This window comes from Lissotriton vulgaris, chromosome 5 (genome assembly GCF_964263255.1).
Source record: "Lissotriton vulgaris chromosome 5, aLisVul1.2, whole genome shotgun sequence".
NCBI lineage: Eukaryota > Metazoa > Chordata > Amphibia > Caudata > Salamandridae > Lissotriton > Lissotriton vulgaris.
Genome location: NC_141693.1, coordinates 452,392,428 through 452,407,448, shown reverse-complemented (window position 1 = coordinate 452,407,448; position 15,021 = coordinate 452,392,428). Strand labels below are relative to the sequence as shown.

General features: G+C 43.8%; 1 protein-coding gene across 1 annotated transcript in view; it reads left to right on the top strand.

Annotated features, from left to right (window-relative positions):
* Positions 1–13,714, top strand: part of LOC147711063 (protein-arginine deiminase type-3-like) — an 80,263-nt gene extending 66,549 nt beyond the window's left edge. The window contains exons 14-16 of the mRNA XM_086921885.1: positions 7,146–7,222; positions 7,341–7,469; positions 11,621–13,714. Coding sequence (XP_086778011.1) covers positions 7,146–7,222; positions 7,341–7,469; positions 11,621–11,857 — 443 coding nt within the window. The 3' untranslated portion in view covers positions 11,858–13,714. The remainder of the gene's footprint in view (positions 1–7,145; positions 7,223–7,340; positions 7,470–11,620) is intronic.
* Positions 13,715–15,021: the final 1,307 nt, after the last annotated feature.

Below are 15,021 nucleotides of genomic sequence, written 5' to 3'. Positions count from 1 at the left end.
TTTCATGACCATCAAATCCCCTTCTCTTTTTCTTTCTTTTATAAAATTATGAATATGTTTTGCAAACCGCCCTAGTTGTACATGGCGATAAACATACTTAAGAATCCATAGGTGTAAGTAAGTTAAGATGTAACTATAAGCACTCTCATGCCTGCTCATTACAAAATATGATGCTAGCACGGGGACCTTATTGCACCAAAATATTGTCTTCTGCTTTTTGTATGTTAAATAGCTCTACTCGTATTCTAGGAGTGTTACCTGACTTTGCATTGAATATTCAAAGTATGGGGTCCATAAGTCACATTTACAGAAGGGGATGGCCATGGGCGTCCGGAGTGGGGGGGGGGGGCAAGGAGGGGCGCTTGCCCCCCCCCCCCCTCTTGGAGCACCTCTCCATGCCCCCCCTGCACACGCCCATGTCACAAATGCTTCCGGGAGGGAGGTCTGACGCCCGGGCTCGTCCTCAGGCAGGACATCACTGCAAAAGGCCTCAGCTCCCTCTAAGCACAAGAGTAGCCCCACCCCGCCCATTATCATTCTGTGTGGGGCTGATTGCCACATACAGAATGACAATGGGTCAGTCTGGGCTGGCACAGCATGTGGCGGCCTCCTATAGCCTCAGTCCAGGGCAGGGCATTCTGTCATATGGAAGTGCAAAAACGCCCATGCTGCTGCTAGGCGAGAATCCAGTTAGACAAAGGAATGCGGTGAAAGAAGTTGAAAGGAAAGGATTATAGTTATAGTATAGCAGCCATGGTTGCTGCTTTTTTATTTTATGCAACAAACAACCATTGACAAAGCCAATAGTTCTGGCTTGTTGTAGGTGTAACGTTTCTTGTTCTAAGTGTAACGTTATTTGTTGTATTATATATCTGGATGCAATGACAAAAGCAACAAGAATACCAGTTGGGCGGCACATTATATTAAGCACAGGTTTTTAGCTTATGTGTTTTAAGCCACACATTTTATTACATCAAACACCCTTTTAGAGAGACCCCCTTAGTTTTTTCATCCCACTTAAAGCTCTGGAAACAACACCATGTCACAATCGCCCCACGCCAAGGCACTGTGCATCATGCATGACTCACACCTTCCACTTTTTCAGATTGCCTATGTGCAGGGGCATAGTGAACCCTTCTCCACCCCACCCCTACAGCGAGGGTGGAGTTCTTGATCGGTCTCATAATTATTGTGAAAAGGTGAGTGAGTAAGTAAGTGAAGGGATGGGTGGATGGATAGCTGGATACATGAGTGAAATGCTGGATGGAAGGATGAGTGAAAGGGTGAATGACGGGCGAGTGAATGGGTGGATGGATGAAAGAAATGATGGATGGATTGATGACTTGATAAGTGAAAGGGTGGATTGATGAATTGATAAGTGAAAGGGTGAAGGGATGGACGGATGAGAGAAAGGGTGGATGTAAGGCTGGATGAGTGAGTGAAAGGGCAGGTAGATGGACAAAGGGGTAGATAGATGAGTGAAGGAGTGAAAGGGTAGATGGATGAGTGAAAGGATGGATGAATGATTGGTTCAATGGATGGATTCATGAGTGGATGAGTAGATGGATAGGTGGGTGGATGGAAGAATGGATAGCTAAGTGAAAGGGGAATTGAAAGAGGAAGGGGGATAGGTAAATGGATGACTTATCGGGTGAATGGCTGGATGGATGAGTTAATGGATGGATGGGTGGAAGAGCGGATGGATGAGTGTACAGATGTATAGGGTGAAAGCATTGGATGGATGGATGATGGATGAGTAAAAGGATGGATTGAGGGATGGATGAGTGAAATGATGGATGGAAGGAAACGTGATGGATAGGTTTGTAAATGGATGAATATGGACATGGATGGGCACTAGATGGAAGGACAGAATGAATGGTGAAAGACTGAATGATGGATGAAAGTATGATTACACATTGTAAGCCCCATTATCTTAAGCAACATTTCCTATACATTGACTTTTCCATTTATATGAGTGATTGTCTCTATATAATATGTGTTTTTTATAACGCACTCCAAAACTCTACCCCACATACTTGGGATGAATAGCACTATACGAGAAATTAAATACACATGAGAGAGGGTCTATGTGAAGTTGAGGGGCGCCATTGGAGGGTGGTATCAAGGCCAGACTGGCCGGACCAGGCATCAGGCGTTTTCTCTGGGAGCTGGAAAGGTGGGGGCGGTTTTGTTACCACAAAAAAACCTGCACATTTGCTTAAAGCTGCGCGTATACTGACAAACCATGAAGTGCACAATTGTCTCAACCTAATATAAACTTATTTTCACTTGTACTTTAGTGATAGTCTATTTACTTACTTATATACTATTGTGCAACCTTCTCTGATGTGTCTGTAAACCTTACCTTTTGTCCTGAATTTTGACCTCCTATCGTGAATTTTTTTCCCGAATTTGGACCCTTTGTCCTGAATTTTTACACTCACTATCCTGAATTTGCACCCATGCCAGCTGGTCCCCCTAGGCATCACGGTGACCCCTCCAGGTGCCGGTGGATTGGGGGGCGGTGATCCTCAGTGTTCAGATGGAAGCAGGGGGTTACCAATGATAGAGGTGACAAGTGCAGGCGCCCTGCAACCCACTCATCACCACCACATGAAGGAAGAAAAGAACCCGATCAGCTCGTCGACCCAACTTCAAGAAAAAAACTTTCAGACGACATGGAAAGGCAGCAGCATTTGCTGTCTGTGAGTCTGTCAAAGTAGATTTGAACGATAATCCCATTGGAAAGGGAAACTGCATTAAATGTATGCCCAATCACGGTCGCCACTCAGAGTCTTCAATCCCTCTTTCACCCCTCTTTTAAACCTCACGTCAACTCGTCGCCCTCAAATTTCGGGAGGGGGGGGCGAACTCATCCAGCCAAAGCCATGTGCATAGTGGAGATGCAGGGGCTCTAAGTAGGGGTGAAAACACAACAAAGTCTCATTACCAAGTAAATAGTCTTTTAAAGACCTTTGTGAAGTACTCAGGTGTGGCTGTGTGTGAGTGGTGTGCCGGGAAGCTGTCTCAGCCAGGCACACATATTCTTATAACATTCACACCCCTCAGAATGACAAATCACCACTTCTAGCTGCCTCGTCATGGGGTGGGAGTGGGAAGATGTGTACAGCAGAGGGAAAGGGATAGCCAGTGCAGGTGATGCTTTTCTTTTGTTTAGGAATTTCTGCTGTCATCATAGCCCAGGATTTGCTGTCTGTGCACTTGTATAGATGTGTATTTTATACTAGTGCACAGACAGCACACCCTTGGCTATGACGCCATCAGGAATTACTTTACAAAGGAAAAGTGTCACCTACACTGCCATCCCTTTCCCCCTGCTGTCTGTGCACTTGTATGGAATACACATCCGCGGCGCTGCTCACCAGGTAAATGGTGAATAGGGCCATGGATCTGTCTCTTTTTGCATCCAAGGGCACCGACGAAGAAGCAGAGGAGGCTCAGGCTAGGAGAATCCAGGAGACATTTGAACCACACCTATCTAGAAAGTGAGACCTTCGGGAGGGGCTGGATGCCAGGCCGACAGTGTTACTGATAGGCCTGACTCCACTGAATAGTATCAGAAGAGAAGGCAGCTATTTTTAAGTAAGTTCCAGTAACTTTAATGCATTCTACAGCATCACCAGCATTACCTACTGGCTGCATATCTAGGTTACGGTGTTTTAGACTTCCATGCATGGAAACGTCAAGGAGGACACTCCCCTTCGAATATGCAAATGTAGTGTAAGCTTGTAGGGGCAGATTTACAAGCGGCTTGGGCCCCTTTTACGTCACCTTTGCCATGTTAAAAGTGACGCAAAAGTGGCACAAGGGGATTGTAAATCTGCCCTGTAGCGTTCAGCTTTTGGGATGCGTGTGGGGTGATTTTAGGGTTCAGGGTGGGTATGGGTTTTGGGGTGGCAGGGGTAATTTCTAGGGTTTAGGGTGGGTATAGGTTTTGGGGTGCCAGGGGAAATGTTAGGCATCAGGGTGGATATGGGTTTTGGGGTGCCAGGGGCAATGTTGAGTTCAGGGCATGTATGCGTTTTGGGGGGGGCAGGGGTAATTTTAGGGTTCAGGGTGGGTATGGGTTTTGGGTACCAAGGGGTAATTTTAGAGTTCAGGGTGGGTATGGATTTTGGGTTGCAAGGGGGGGACATTTTGAGGTTGAACGCGGGTATGGGCTTTGGGGTGCCCAGGGGACAATTATAGGGGTCAGGGCAGGCAAGGGTTATCGGTTTTGGGGTGCCAGGGGGCTAATTTTAGGGATCAGGAAATGTATGAGTTTTAAGGGGCCAGGGGGGTAATATTAGGGTTCTTATGTGTGCTCTAATTGTTGTCCAGTTTCAAATGCAGAATTCACCACTTTTTTTCTCAGCTTGGCCTGAGAATTACCCTATCCTGATTGTCTGCCATTTTAGCCCCGCCCCTATTGATTAACATTAGCCACGCCCCTTTGTTTGCCAGGTTTCCCCCCCCCCCCCGGAAACATTTCTGCGGATGCCCATGGCGATGGCGGATAGGGAGGAGGGAGTAGGATAGAGGAGAGCCTAGAAGTTCTTGATAATAATCCATTGAATAATATATACTAATAGGAATTGTTGAACACATTCATTGAACAAAGTTTAGATTCACTGTTATGAGATAAACCTGTTTAGGATGACCGGGCTCAGAATACTATAAAGTAAGGATTTCAGATTATGGACAAGATAAGAAGGCACTGAAGCTGTGGCATTAACCATCCCTAAACACCATTTGGTCATGGGCTTTGGACCTCTTAAAAAGCTTTTCACAACCTGACATATCTCTTCCTCAGACACTTACTTAGAGGTAGACAGTCTGATAGCCACTCTTTTTTTTAATGTTTAAATAGTCAGAAAGTATATAATTAAAACACTATCTATCTTTATTATTAACCGTGCAATTACTTAAAATCTTTACAGTATCAAAAACACATAAGCCCGTCCGCCCTCCCCCCATAAATATCCAGGCATTCAAGGTAAAAAATGCACCATGCCAGGATGCTCCGTTTACTGCTTTAAGTCCCTTTAAGACTCCAAAATAAAATGAGTTAAAATGTGGGATTAATTCATTTTCACGCCAGTTTTTAACTGTAAGGATCAATAGTTATATAAAGACCTTCAAAGTCATTCCCGCCGTGATTTCTGTTGCCATAAATAATAAATTCTTAATATACCCCCTGCTGGGTCCCACACACTCTTTATAATGCACTTGTCCATAGTGAGAGCGCCTAGGTTGATTGACATCTGTATAGGTATGGCTGCCAGCGGGGTTAATTACTGAATGATTTCGACCCTAGAATCTGCAGCCTGTTGCTGATAGTCGAGTTCAGTTCTAATTTGGTGAGTGCACTTTCCGGCTCTAAGGCTTCCATATAGAATCAATGGTTGTTACAGAAGACATAATCATGAGTCAGAGGCAACTATCAATTGATAATAGGTGTATTGAAATCTCATGTGCATGAATTATCCTTTTATGGCTCCTGTTGCATCGAATGACAGCTCAAGCACAAACTGGCCATACCTACCCCTGGTGCTGCTGACATTTAGTGAAAGCAGGAGCGAAAAGGTGGAGTGTGAAGGTGAGAAGATCGTTGCAGCTCCTTAGCTTACAAGAAAGTGAATGAAATGGGGGTTGCTAAGGAAATCTAAGCATTCTCATTAGCCAGTGAGACCCAAACATTGTCCAGTATCTTCCAAGGCAGCTTTTTAAAGTCTGACATTGCACCCTGGTCCTGTGAACAGCATTTAGATGGTCTGGACTCCTAAGATCTACCCAACAAAAACTGTTTCAAATTACGAGGTTCAAACAAGCACGATGGGGAGGCAGGAGCTTCCGGCTTAGATATGCCAAACCCTGGAATCTTCTACCATTAGTAATCAAAAACAGTGTAGATCTGAAAACATTCAGGAAAGCAGTACAAACATGGCTATATCAAACCGACCTCTAACGCTCACCCACATGCTAACTTCACACTAGTCTAGTACCTAGCGCCAAGACGCCTCCGGGCAATCATTGCGCTCTATAAATCTAAAGATCAAATCAAATCAATCAAATGAAATCAGATCCCAGCTAACCTCTAGTCAATCTGAAATACGTCACTCGGACTAAAATAGCATTAGATAGATGGCTGTCCTCAAGCAACTGTACAACCCTGTGTGTGTTTTACCAGGTATTTGGCGTTATAATACAGAGCTGTAGGACAATATATGTTATTCCAATGTATGACACATGTAGATAGGTAGATACCCAGGGCCTTGTTTATATGGCCGTGCATCAGTTTTACGCCGCCAATGTGTCACTTTTTGTTACGCGCCAGCGACGTAAAAATGTGCCTTGTTGCACCATATTTACAAAGCGACGCATCTAGGTAGATACGTCACTTTGTAAATTCTGCGCTGCATTATACCTGAGCCAGATATAATGTATGCAGGGGGTCGTTCTGATGCAAGAAAGGGTCATAGAAGTGACGCAGTGAAATCTATAAGATTTCACTGCGCCACTTTTACGACACAAATGCATCAATTTCTTACGCCTGCCTCACAGCAGGCATAAGACTGATGGAGGCCCTTTCACATGGGGCTTGCCCCATGTGAAAGGACACATTGCTGGAGTTGCGTCACTTTTGTGACACACTTCAGCAATTCGTCACTTTTGCGCCATACAGATACGTCAGAAATACTGACGTATCTGTAACTCCTTGTGACATGATGCGTCATACAGTAAATATGACTCATCAATCATGTCGCAAGGAGGGCGCACTGAGAAGTGACGCATCGGTGCTTTCACGCAGCGATGCGTCACTTCTCATAAATGAGGCCCCCAGAACTTAATCCTAGCCCTATATTGGGTTGTCTGACTGCTCATCCTTATCTTTACACTACATTAGGCAATATGCAGAGAGTTATGCCATTATTAAGAATTAGAAACCGATGTTACCTATTATTAACATTGATTTTGGCAAATTTCCTGAGTACTTGCATAATTTGTTCTTTGTTTTCATACGGCAGAAAACACACAATCTTTACCAATTACTGTGTTGTCTACTGAAAATGGACACGTTCCATAGATGATAACTGCCTACACACTACTACTGCCCTTTAAACATTTTATTACTTTTTCTATAGGATTGACAGTTAAGAATCAAACTATTAATGAAATCCTTTCTGACCAACAATTGAAGAAAGACAATGAGCATGTGCAGGTGACTATAACACTACTGTTATATTTTTCTATATATGACCCTGTCTCTCTATGCATTATTTCAATCCTGATGGCTTTATATGCAAATCATGACCTTGTGCCCCTTTTCTTTCTGCCAGAGCTGCATTGACCACAGCAGGGATCTTCTGAAGAAGGAGCTGGGCCTGACAGAGAAGGACATCATCGATATCCCTGTCTTATTCAAACTTGATAGTGCGGGCATGGCTGGTGCCTTCTTCCCAGACATGGTAAGTGATCAAGCCTTGCCTCACTATCACAGAAAGTATTTTCAGGTGCATCCTTATCAGATTGGTTCAGTATTCTGAGAGTGGTCTGGAAGGTTTGATACCAAGCGAGAAGAGTGTCTGTGAATGAATGAATGAATACGCACTTGGCTAGCGCATGGCTACCCAAGGGCATCCCAGCGCTTCCTGTGGCACCTTATCCTTCACGCCGATCATGGAAAGAGAGAAGTCTTTAACTGCTTCCTGAAACTAAGATAATCGGATTCAAGACGGATGTTGCCTGGAAGCTAGTTCCAAAACTTGGCCGCGTTGTATGAAAACCGACGGCCTCCAGACCATGTCCGTTTGATCCTAGGGACTACAAGTAGTCGCTTATTGTTGGATCTATGAGTCCTGTTGGTGCGATATAATTGTGCCATGGGCTGGATCAAAAGGGGGCCATTACCAGTAATGTACTTATGGACAATACACATTGCCGTAAACCTGATTCTTTCCTGAACAGGAAGCCTGTGCAGCCGCCTAGGTGCCACCATAGCAGAATTGCATTTTGGGTCCTTCATTAAGAGTCTGGACAATCTGCAGGATCTTTATAGCTCCTTGTGATGTACCCAAATAGACTGCATTTGCGTAGCCCAACTGGGATAGAATGAGGGCCTGGATCAACATACGCCTGGCTTCAAACGGAAGAAGAGGAAGTATCCTCCTTATCAGCCTAATAAAAAGACAATTGCTGCTGGCAGCAACTTTATGTGCTTGAACTGTAAAGTTCAGGTTACAATCGAACCAGACACTCAGACTCTTAATCAGTTTTTTCGGAATGGGAGGGGGACCAAGACAGCTAGGCCACATGGGATCTAAATTCACAGGGGCCGAGTAACCCAATATCATAACTTCTGTCTTGGAACCAATTAAATTAAAAAAAAGAAGATCCATCCACTCAGAGACCTTCACAAGGCAAGAAGTTAGTCCGGAGTCGGCAATATCTTGCTGACTAAGGGACACCACCAGCTGAGTGTCGTCAGCATAAGTAACAGTCTGGATACCCCAGGGGAGTACCACATCCGCAAGGTACCTCATGTAGATATTTAACATGGTAGGACTTAAAGAGGATCACTGGGGAACTCCATACTGTAAAGGAATCTGCTGCGAGAAAACATCTTCTTCAAATACCGCAAATGATCGATCTGCCAAGAAGGACTGCAACCATTTCAGGGCAGTACCACCTACCCCCACCTCCCTGAGTCTAGGGATCATAATTTGATGGTTTACAGTATCAAAGGCTGCGCTGAGATCTAACAAGATAATAGCAGCGCAGCCTCCGTTCTCCAAGATTTTCCTAGACTCTTCAACTACGGCAAGCAGGGCAGTCTCCGTGCACTGATGATGCCTGAAGCCGGTCTGGGTGGGGTTGAGGCAGTTATTTTCCTCCAAGAAAGCCACCAGTAGGGTGTTGACATATTTTTCTGCTAATGTACCAATACCTGGCAGCAGAGAGATGGAGCGATAGTTGGCCCAATCATCAGGATCTAAATTGGGTTTTTTCAAGAGCTTTGACTCTTGCTTGTTTCCAGAGAGGAGGAACCTGCCCGCTTGAAAGGGAGGAATATATTACATCCTGAATAACAGGAGAGACAATCTCTAGAACCAGATTAAACATAGCCGGCGGGGCAGGATCTGCCGGGGATCCCAATTTAAGTTGCATCAAAAGTTCCTGCAAGGATGGTAGAGTCAGTGGAGCAAATTACTCCAGCATAGCTTGTTGTGTGGGCAATGGAGCATTTAAATCCAGATTGGTTTGCAGGTACATAGAATGGATGTTATAGACTTTAGTAGAGAAGAAATTCGCTATCTCCTCACAATGACTTTGAACAAAATCGCATTCAGGAGGACTAGGAGGGGTGATCAGGGATTTTACAATTTAAAAAAATTCTTGAGGGGAATTAGATGCAGAAACAATTTTTCCATGGTAATAATTAGCCTTAGCAGCTTTTCTTTCACTTTTATAGAGCTTAAGTGCTTCTCTATATTAGTTGCCCAGCTTTCCACAGAGAGTTTGGGCCATATACGGCCAAACTTTTTAGTCCTAGCAAACGGCTGTAGCAGATCTTGAGGGGTCCAAATAAAAGATAGTAAAAAGTGGTCAGACCAGGGAACCACATTGGACTCAACCAAAGTAATACTTGTAAGATTTGTAAAGAAAGGATCAAGTAGATGGCCAAGGTTGTGAGTAGGGCCGGTCACAATTTGTTTAAGTTGAAACGTTTCCAGACCTTCAATGAGGTCCTGCGAAGTGGAAGAGTCAGGATCATCAAAATGTAAATTCAAATCGCCCAAGATCGAGAAATTGGAAGTAAAACTCGCCCCATTAGTTGCTATATCTAGAAGAAAAATTACCCAGTGCTCCTGGAGGACGGTATATAAAGATTCCTGAAAAAGTGCAGGTAGGTGAAAAGCTTATACCAATAGGCTCTCACAATCGACTAAAAGGCTAGTGAAAGATCTACATCTATAAACATTTTTGTATAAATAGCAATCCCACCCCCACGGCCACTGGCCCGATCTTTCCTAAGAATGCAATATTTAGAAGGAAGAGCTTGAATCACATCAGCATCAGAATCCTTACTGGTCCACGATTCCGTCAGAAAGAGGACATCTGGGCTCTTCTCTTCCACAATAAATGGATTTCACTGGAGTGTTTGGGAAGGGAGCGACAATTAAGTAGTAACATGGATATGGATTTATCTTTGCCTTCTCCAATTGCCAAAGGGAGAGTGGTGTCGGAGGATTTGAGGGTAAAATTGCAGAAAAAACAGGAAATAATCCCCTCCTCCATTGGCATAGCATGCAAACACTCACTCCTCATCTCACCCTTAATCCTAAGGAGCTGATCCCTATTATAACAATAATTATCAGAAAGGGAGCCAACAGGGATCCTGGCCCCTGGCCCCGTCATCGGTTCGATTTGAGTCCGAGAAAGCAGAAGTGCGCGTGAGTGTCCCCAAAGAAGCTAGAACGCTGACCTAAGGAAGGCAGAATCGAAGGATCAGTTCCCCCTGAGCATTACACACAGCTCAGAATGTCCCCCACAAATAATAAAATACGTGCAAAGATTTGGATTCATCAATTTAAAACAGCAACAATAAAAAAAGCCTCTAGCTCCTAGCAAAATCAGTGCGAGGAGAAAAAGGTGCCACATCGCGGCTGCGTCATCGGCTCAATTTGAGTCCGAGAAAGCGGAAGTGCGTGTGAGTGTCCCCAAAGAAGCTAGAACGCTGACCTAAGATAGGCAGTTTTGAAGGTTCAGTTCCCCCTGAGCATTACACACAGCTCAGAATGCCCCCCGCAAATAATAAAATACGTGCAAAGATTTGGATTCATCAATTCAAAACAGCAACAGTAAAAAAGCCTCTAGCTCCTTGCAAAATCAGTGCAAGGAGAAAAAGGTGCCACGATAGATGAGCTATAGAACCTTCCTCCTCAGTTAGGCATTGATCACTTCTCAGGCCTCTTACAAGTGTCAGGTGTTCACCATCACTGCTGGCATTGTTGAAGAGCATGAGCAAGTGCATTCATCTGCCCCAGCTATCAGTTCAAGCCTTTTTAGTAGTCATATAATTTTACGTCCCTAATCTGTTCCTCTTTACAAAAAAGTTTCCTGTCATATCCAGAACTGCCCAGGTACTTTGTATATTTATTTTTGTTCTTTAAAATCCTCGTGGCACTGTGTAAGGTAACAGGGTGATTGACAATTGCTTTATTTTTGACCAAGAATATTTACATGTTTAACTTTTAGAATGTTGTGACATATGAAATCTGTGTCCACATATTCTAATGTATGTGTTAAAGGCCTCCCACAATAAACAGAAAGCAACCAAAGACACTGAATTGTTCCTAGTTAAATCACTCATACTTTTGCTGAGATTAGGTCATAGACACAGCTCTCAAATATGACATGAACTTAGAAGACAGTGTCACAGCAGACAAAACAAATTCATGTTGAGCTCCGAAACAAACACTAAACCCCTCCCAGAAGAACTTGGGGCATGGTGCACAACTCTAGTTCAAATGTATTTCTGTTTCAAATGTAAATGCACTGGCATCCTCTGTTGTTTCATTTCATTTTCTTTTCTTTTCTTTCCCCACCATTTGTTCAGGTGAATATGCTGGTTCTGGAAAAACATCTAGGTATCCCAAAGCCCTTTGGCCCAATTATTGGCGGGAAATGCTGCCTAGAAGAGGAGGTGCGATGTCTGCTGGAGCCCCTGGGACTGCAATGCAACTTCATTGATGATTTTTACCCTTATCATCTGAATTGCGGAGAGGTGCACTGTGGAACCAATGTCCGGCGCAAGCCCTTCACTTTCAAGTGGTGGAATGTGACTCTGAATTAATGGCAGGGACTGGTGAATAAAGAAAAGTGATAACATTTTCTCTAGCCTTGCACGTGGCACACTACCTCAAGAAATGCTACATGATGCATCTAAACCCATAGAAATATTTTTAATTCCATAAATGTTATTAGTTATTCTGAGACATTCAGTCAAAAGAGATCATGAGAGATAACACATGCCACACAATGATACACAATACTAGGTTCATTAGAATGATAGGAAACAGTATGATATACATGAAGTATTTCTGGGACTATTTGAGGTATCGAGTTGCAGCTCCTTATATCATTTCTGCCTTCAGCAAGTAAATTGTTAAACCTTGTCAGTGCATCCAGATTTGTCTTGTGGTGGGTGAGTTAGGAATTGGGTATAGTTCTAAGTAAGGGCACCTTCTATGGTCATTCTAGATGAAGAGGTGAGTCCCTTGAGAACATGAGAAGGTATGTATATCATCTTGTAGAAGGTATATCATAACGTGTTTCACAATTAGAACAAATGAAACAAGTAGGGGAAGGGGAGGAAGGGCGATGTGCCCAGTGAGATTACGAGAATGTAAGTGTTAATGTAATGCCATAGATAGTGGTTCCAGTTTGAAGCCGAGGGGGGAGGTGTTGTTATTGTGGTCCATTTATCTGTCTAGCATCCGCTGGAGTTACTTCGATACATTAGGATTGGTTGGGGAATCATGCTGAGAGTTGCGAGTAATCCATGCAGCCCACCTTGTGTCGGCGATACATTGGGAAACGATTTCCATTCTGATAGGATGATTTTCAATACAATTGTTAACTGACGGTTCAACGGGCCATGTCATTGGACTTGAAATTTAGAGCTGGCATGGACCATGGCCCCAGGGAAATCATAGGGAAGTTTAGGAAGATTGGTGTGTTGAATAGAGTTGCTAAATGGGTCTGGAACAAAATCCGATACGGTTTCAAGAGGTGGCAGCTAAAGGACATATATTCCTGAGAGCATGCTGACAAATTGCAGTTTCAACAAGTCAGCAGTTCCAACAAGTGTCACTTCCTCAAAGTTTTTGTTTATATAACCTGGCTGGAGTATAGTGAAATATTTTTACAACTATTGTAGGCACTGGAAGTGGGGCTGTGTATCAGAACATATGGGTACAAGTTCACACATGTAAAAAGTGTTCTTGTAAAAGTGGGGAACAAGCTGTTCCTTTAACTACAACCTATCTTGGTAGATAATCATTTGTGCTGTCTGAGTAAGGGATCAATTATGAGTTGAATGCTGCAAGGGAACTAAAATTCCTGTAGCTGGAATCACTGATTCTTGCTGGTAATTACACACCACCACCATGCAATTGCAAGTTCAAGTCCCCAGAATGGGGAATAATCATGATGATCCGGAAGTAGAGGAAATAGTTAACTCCAATTTCAGTTACTTGTTTGTTCACATTTACCACCTGCTCTGATCAGGTGGTAACTGGAATTGGAAGAGTGGAGGGGGGGGAATGTGTGTCATTGGGCAAGGATAGGGGTAGGGGAGTGTCAGCTACAGGTGAAGCATACCATTCTTCCTCCATGTTCTGGAGTGGGTTGGGGGTGCCAGGCTGCACCTGTGCCCTTTGGTGTTTTACTGAGTGCACATTTGCATCTAGTAAAATGAGTCCCGATGTTCTCACAATCTTTAATCCCAGGTGCAGGCATTCAAGTCTACTTGCAATCATCCAGAGTAGAATCCTCCGGGGGTAACACAACTCATATTGGTCCAGAATCGTCCCCAAGGCATAAAAGATGGACATATGGCAACATTGATGTATTCTGTTTTTTGCGCAATGGCGAGAAGAAATGTTGGGCTCCATCAACCTTCTTGAATATTAAACTACTGCTTAAGAAATTTGACTTTTTTGTAATTTGGAGGCCTAAGTGATGATGGAATGAAAAATGTAAAAGAATATGAATGCACACACAGACACACACACGCACATAATTACATCCACCAGGCTATTCACTTTCTACCCACCTTCTCCATAACCACTTATTATATCTCTTTATAAATGCGCTGGCATGGCAATTGTGTGTTTTCAGAATTTGTAGATGATTACCAAGGCCCAACGTTAAAAATGCTGCAACTGTTCGCCTCTCTGCAGCAGCGCAGCAACTTAGCGGAGTCAGTGCGTTTCAGGTACGCTCTGATTCGCCATGCATTATGGTTGCACCTCCCGACAGGCTCTTCCCCTCCAGAATCCTCCCCATTGGAAAACCGACTGCTGGTGGCCATCTGCCCGAAAAAGCCATACACTTAACCTATAAGAAACTAATCAATAATATGATAGACCCTCTTCGGCCACTACGAGAAAAATGGGAAAGAGATAGCCTTGAGCTAGATGATGAGGAATGGCAGGAAGCGGTTTCCTCCCCGAGGGTGGTGGCAATTTCGGCTAGACTTAGATTAGTGCAACTCAAAATTCTCCACAGAGTGTACGTTACAGGGCCTTGCTTGGTTCGCATGGGAGGACTGAGGGAAGGGATCGTAGATGACAATGTGGTCAAGTGGGCACATTCATGCATATAATTTGGGAATGCGACCAAGTAGAAGCATACTGGTGGAAAGTGCATGACATCATTGGGGAAGTGCTCACATCTGTTCTCCGCCCGGAGGCGCTGCCTTCTGAATGGGTGGGAGCCTACAGACCTGAATAGCCATAGCAAACAATGGGTCACACTCGGGCTAATGATAGCAAAGAGAAATATTGCACAAAAGTCGGGTGCGACGCAACCACCCAAAATAGAGGATTGGAAGGCGGATCTAGATTGGCGCATGTATAGGGAAAAGTCTGTATGTGTTGCGCTTGGTTGCCCTGGAAGTGGTCAAGGATATGGGGCCCCTGGAATTAATACAGAGGGAATATTTGCAACACACCAATTGGTATTGAGAAGGATGATTCCCCCACCCCATAGTTTGTCCTTGCAGTGTACTGTTGTGCAATTCTGTTTGACAATGTATCTGATAATCAGAAGTTATAATCGGCTTCCTCTGTACTGTATCTTGTCTGTCGATGAATATTTAATAAAAAGAACAATAAAAAAATGATGCGATTTAGCACTAATACCGCACACCAATGATTCTTTCCTATATACATTCTAGCAGTTACTACTTGGTGAAGTTTTCACTTGGAATGGAGGCAAGAAAATTGATAAATA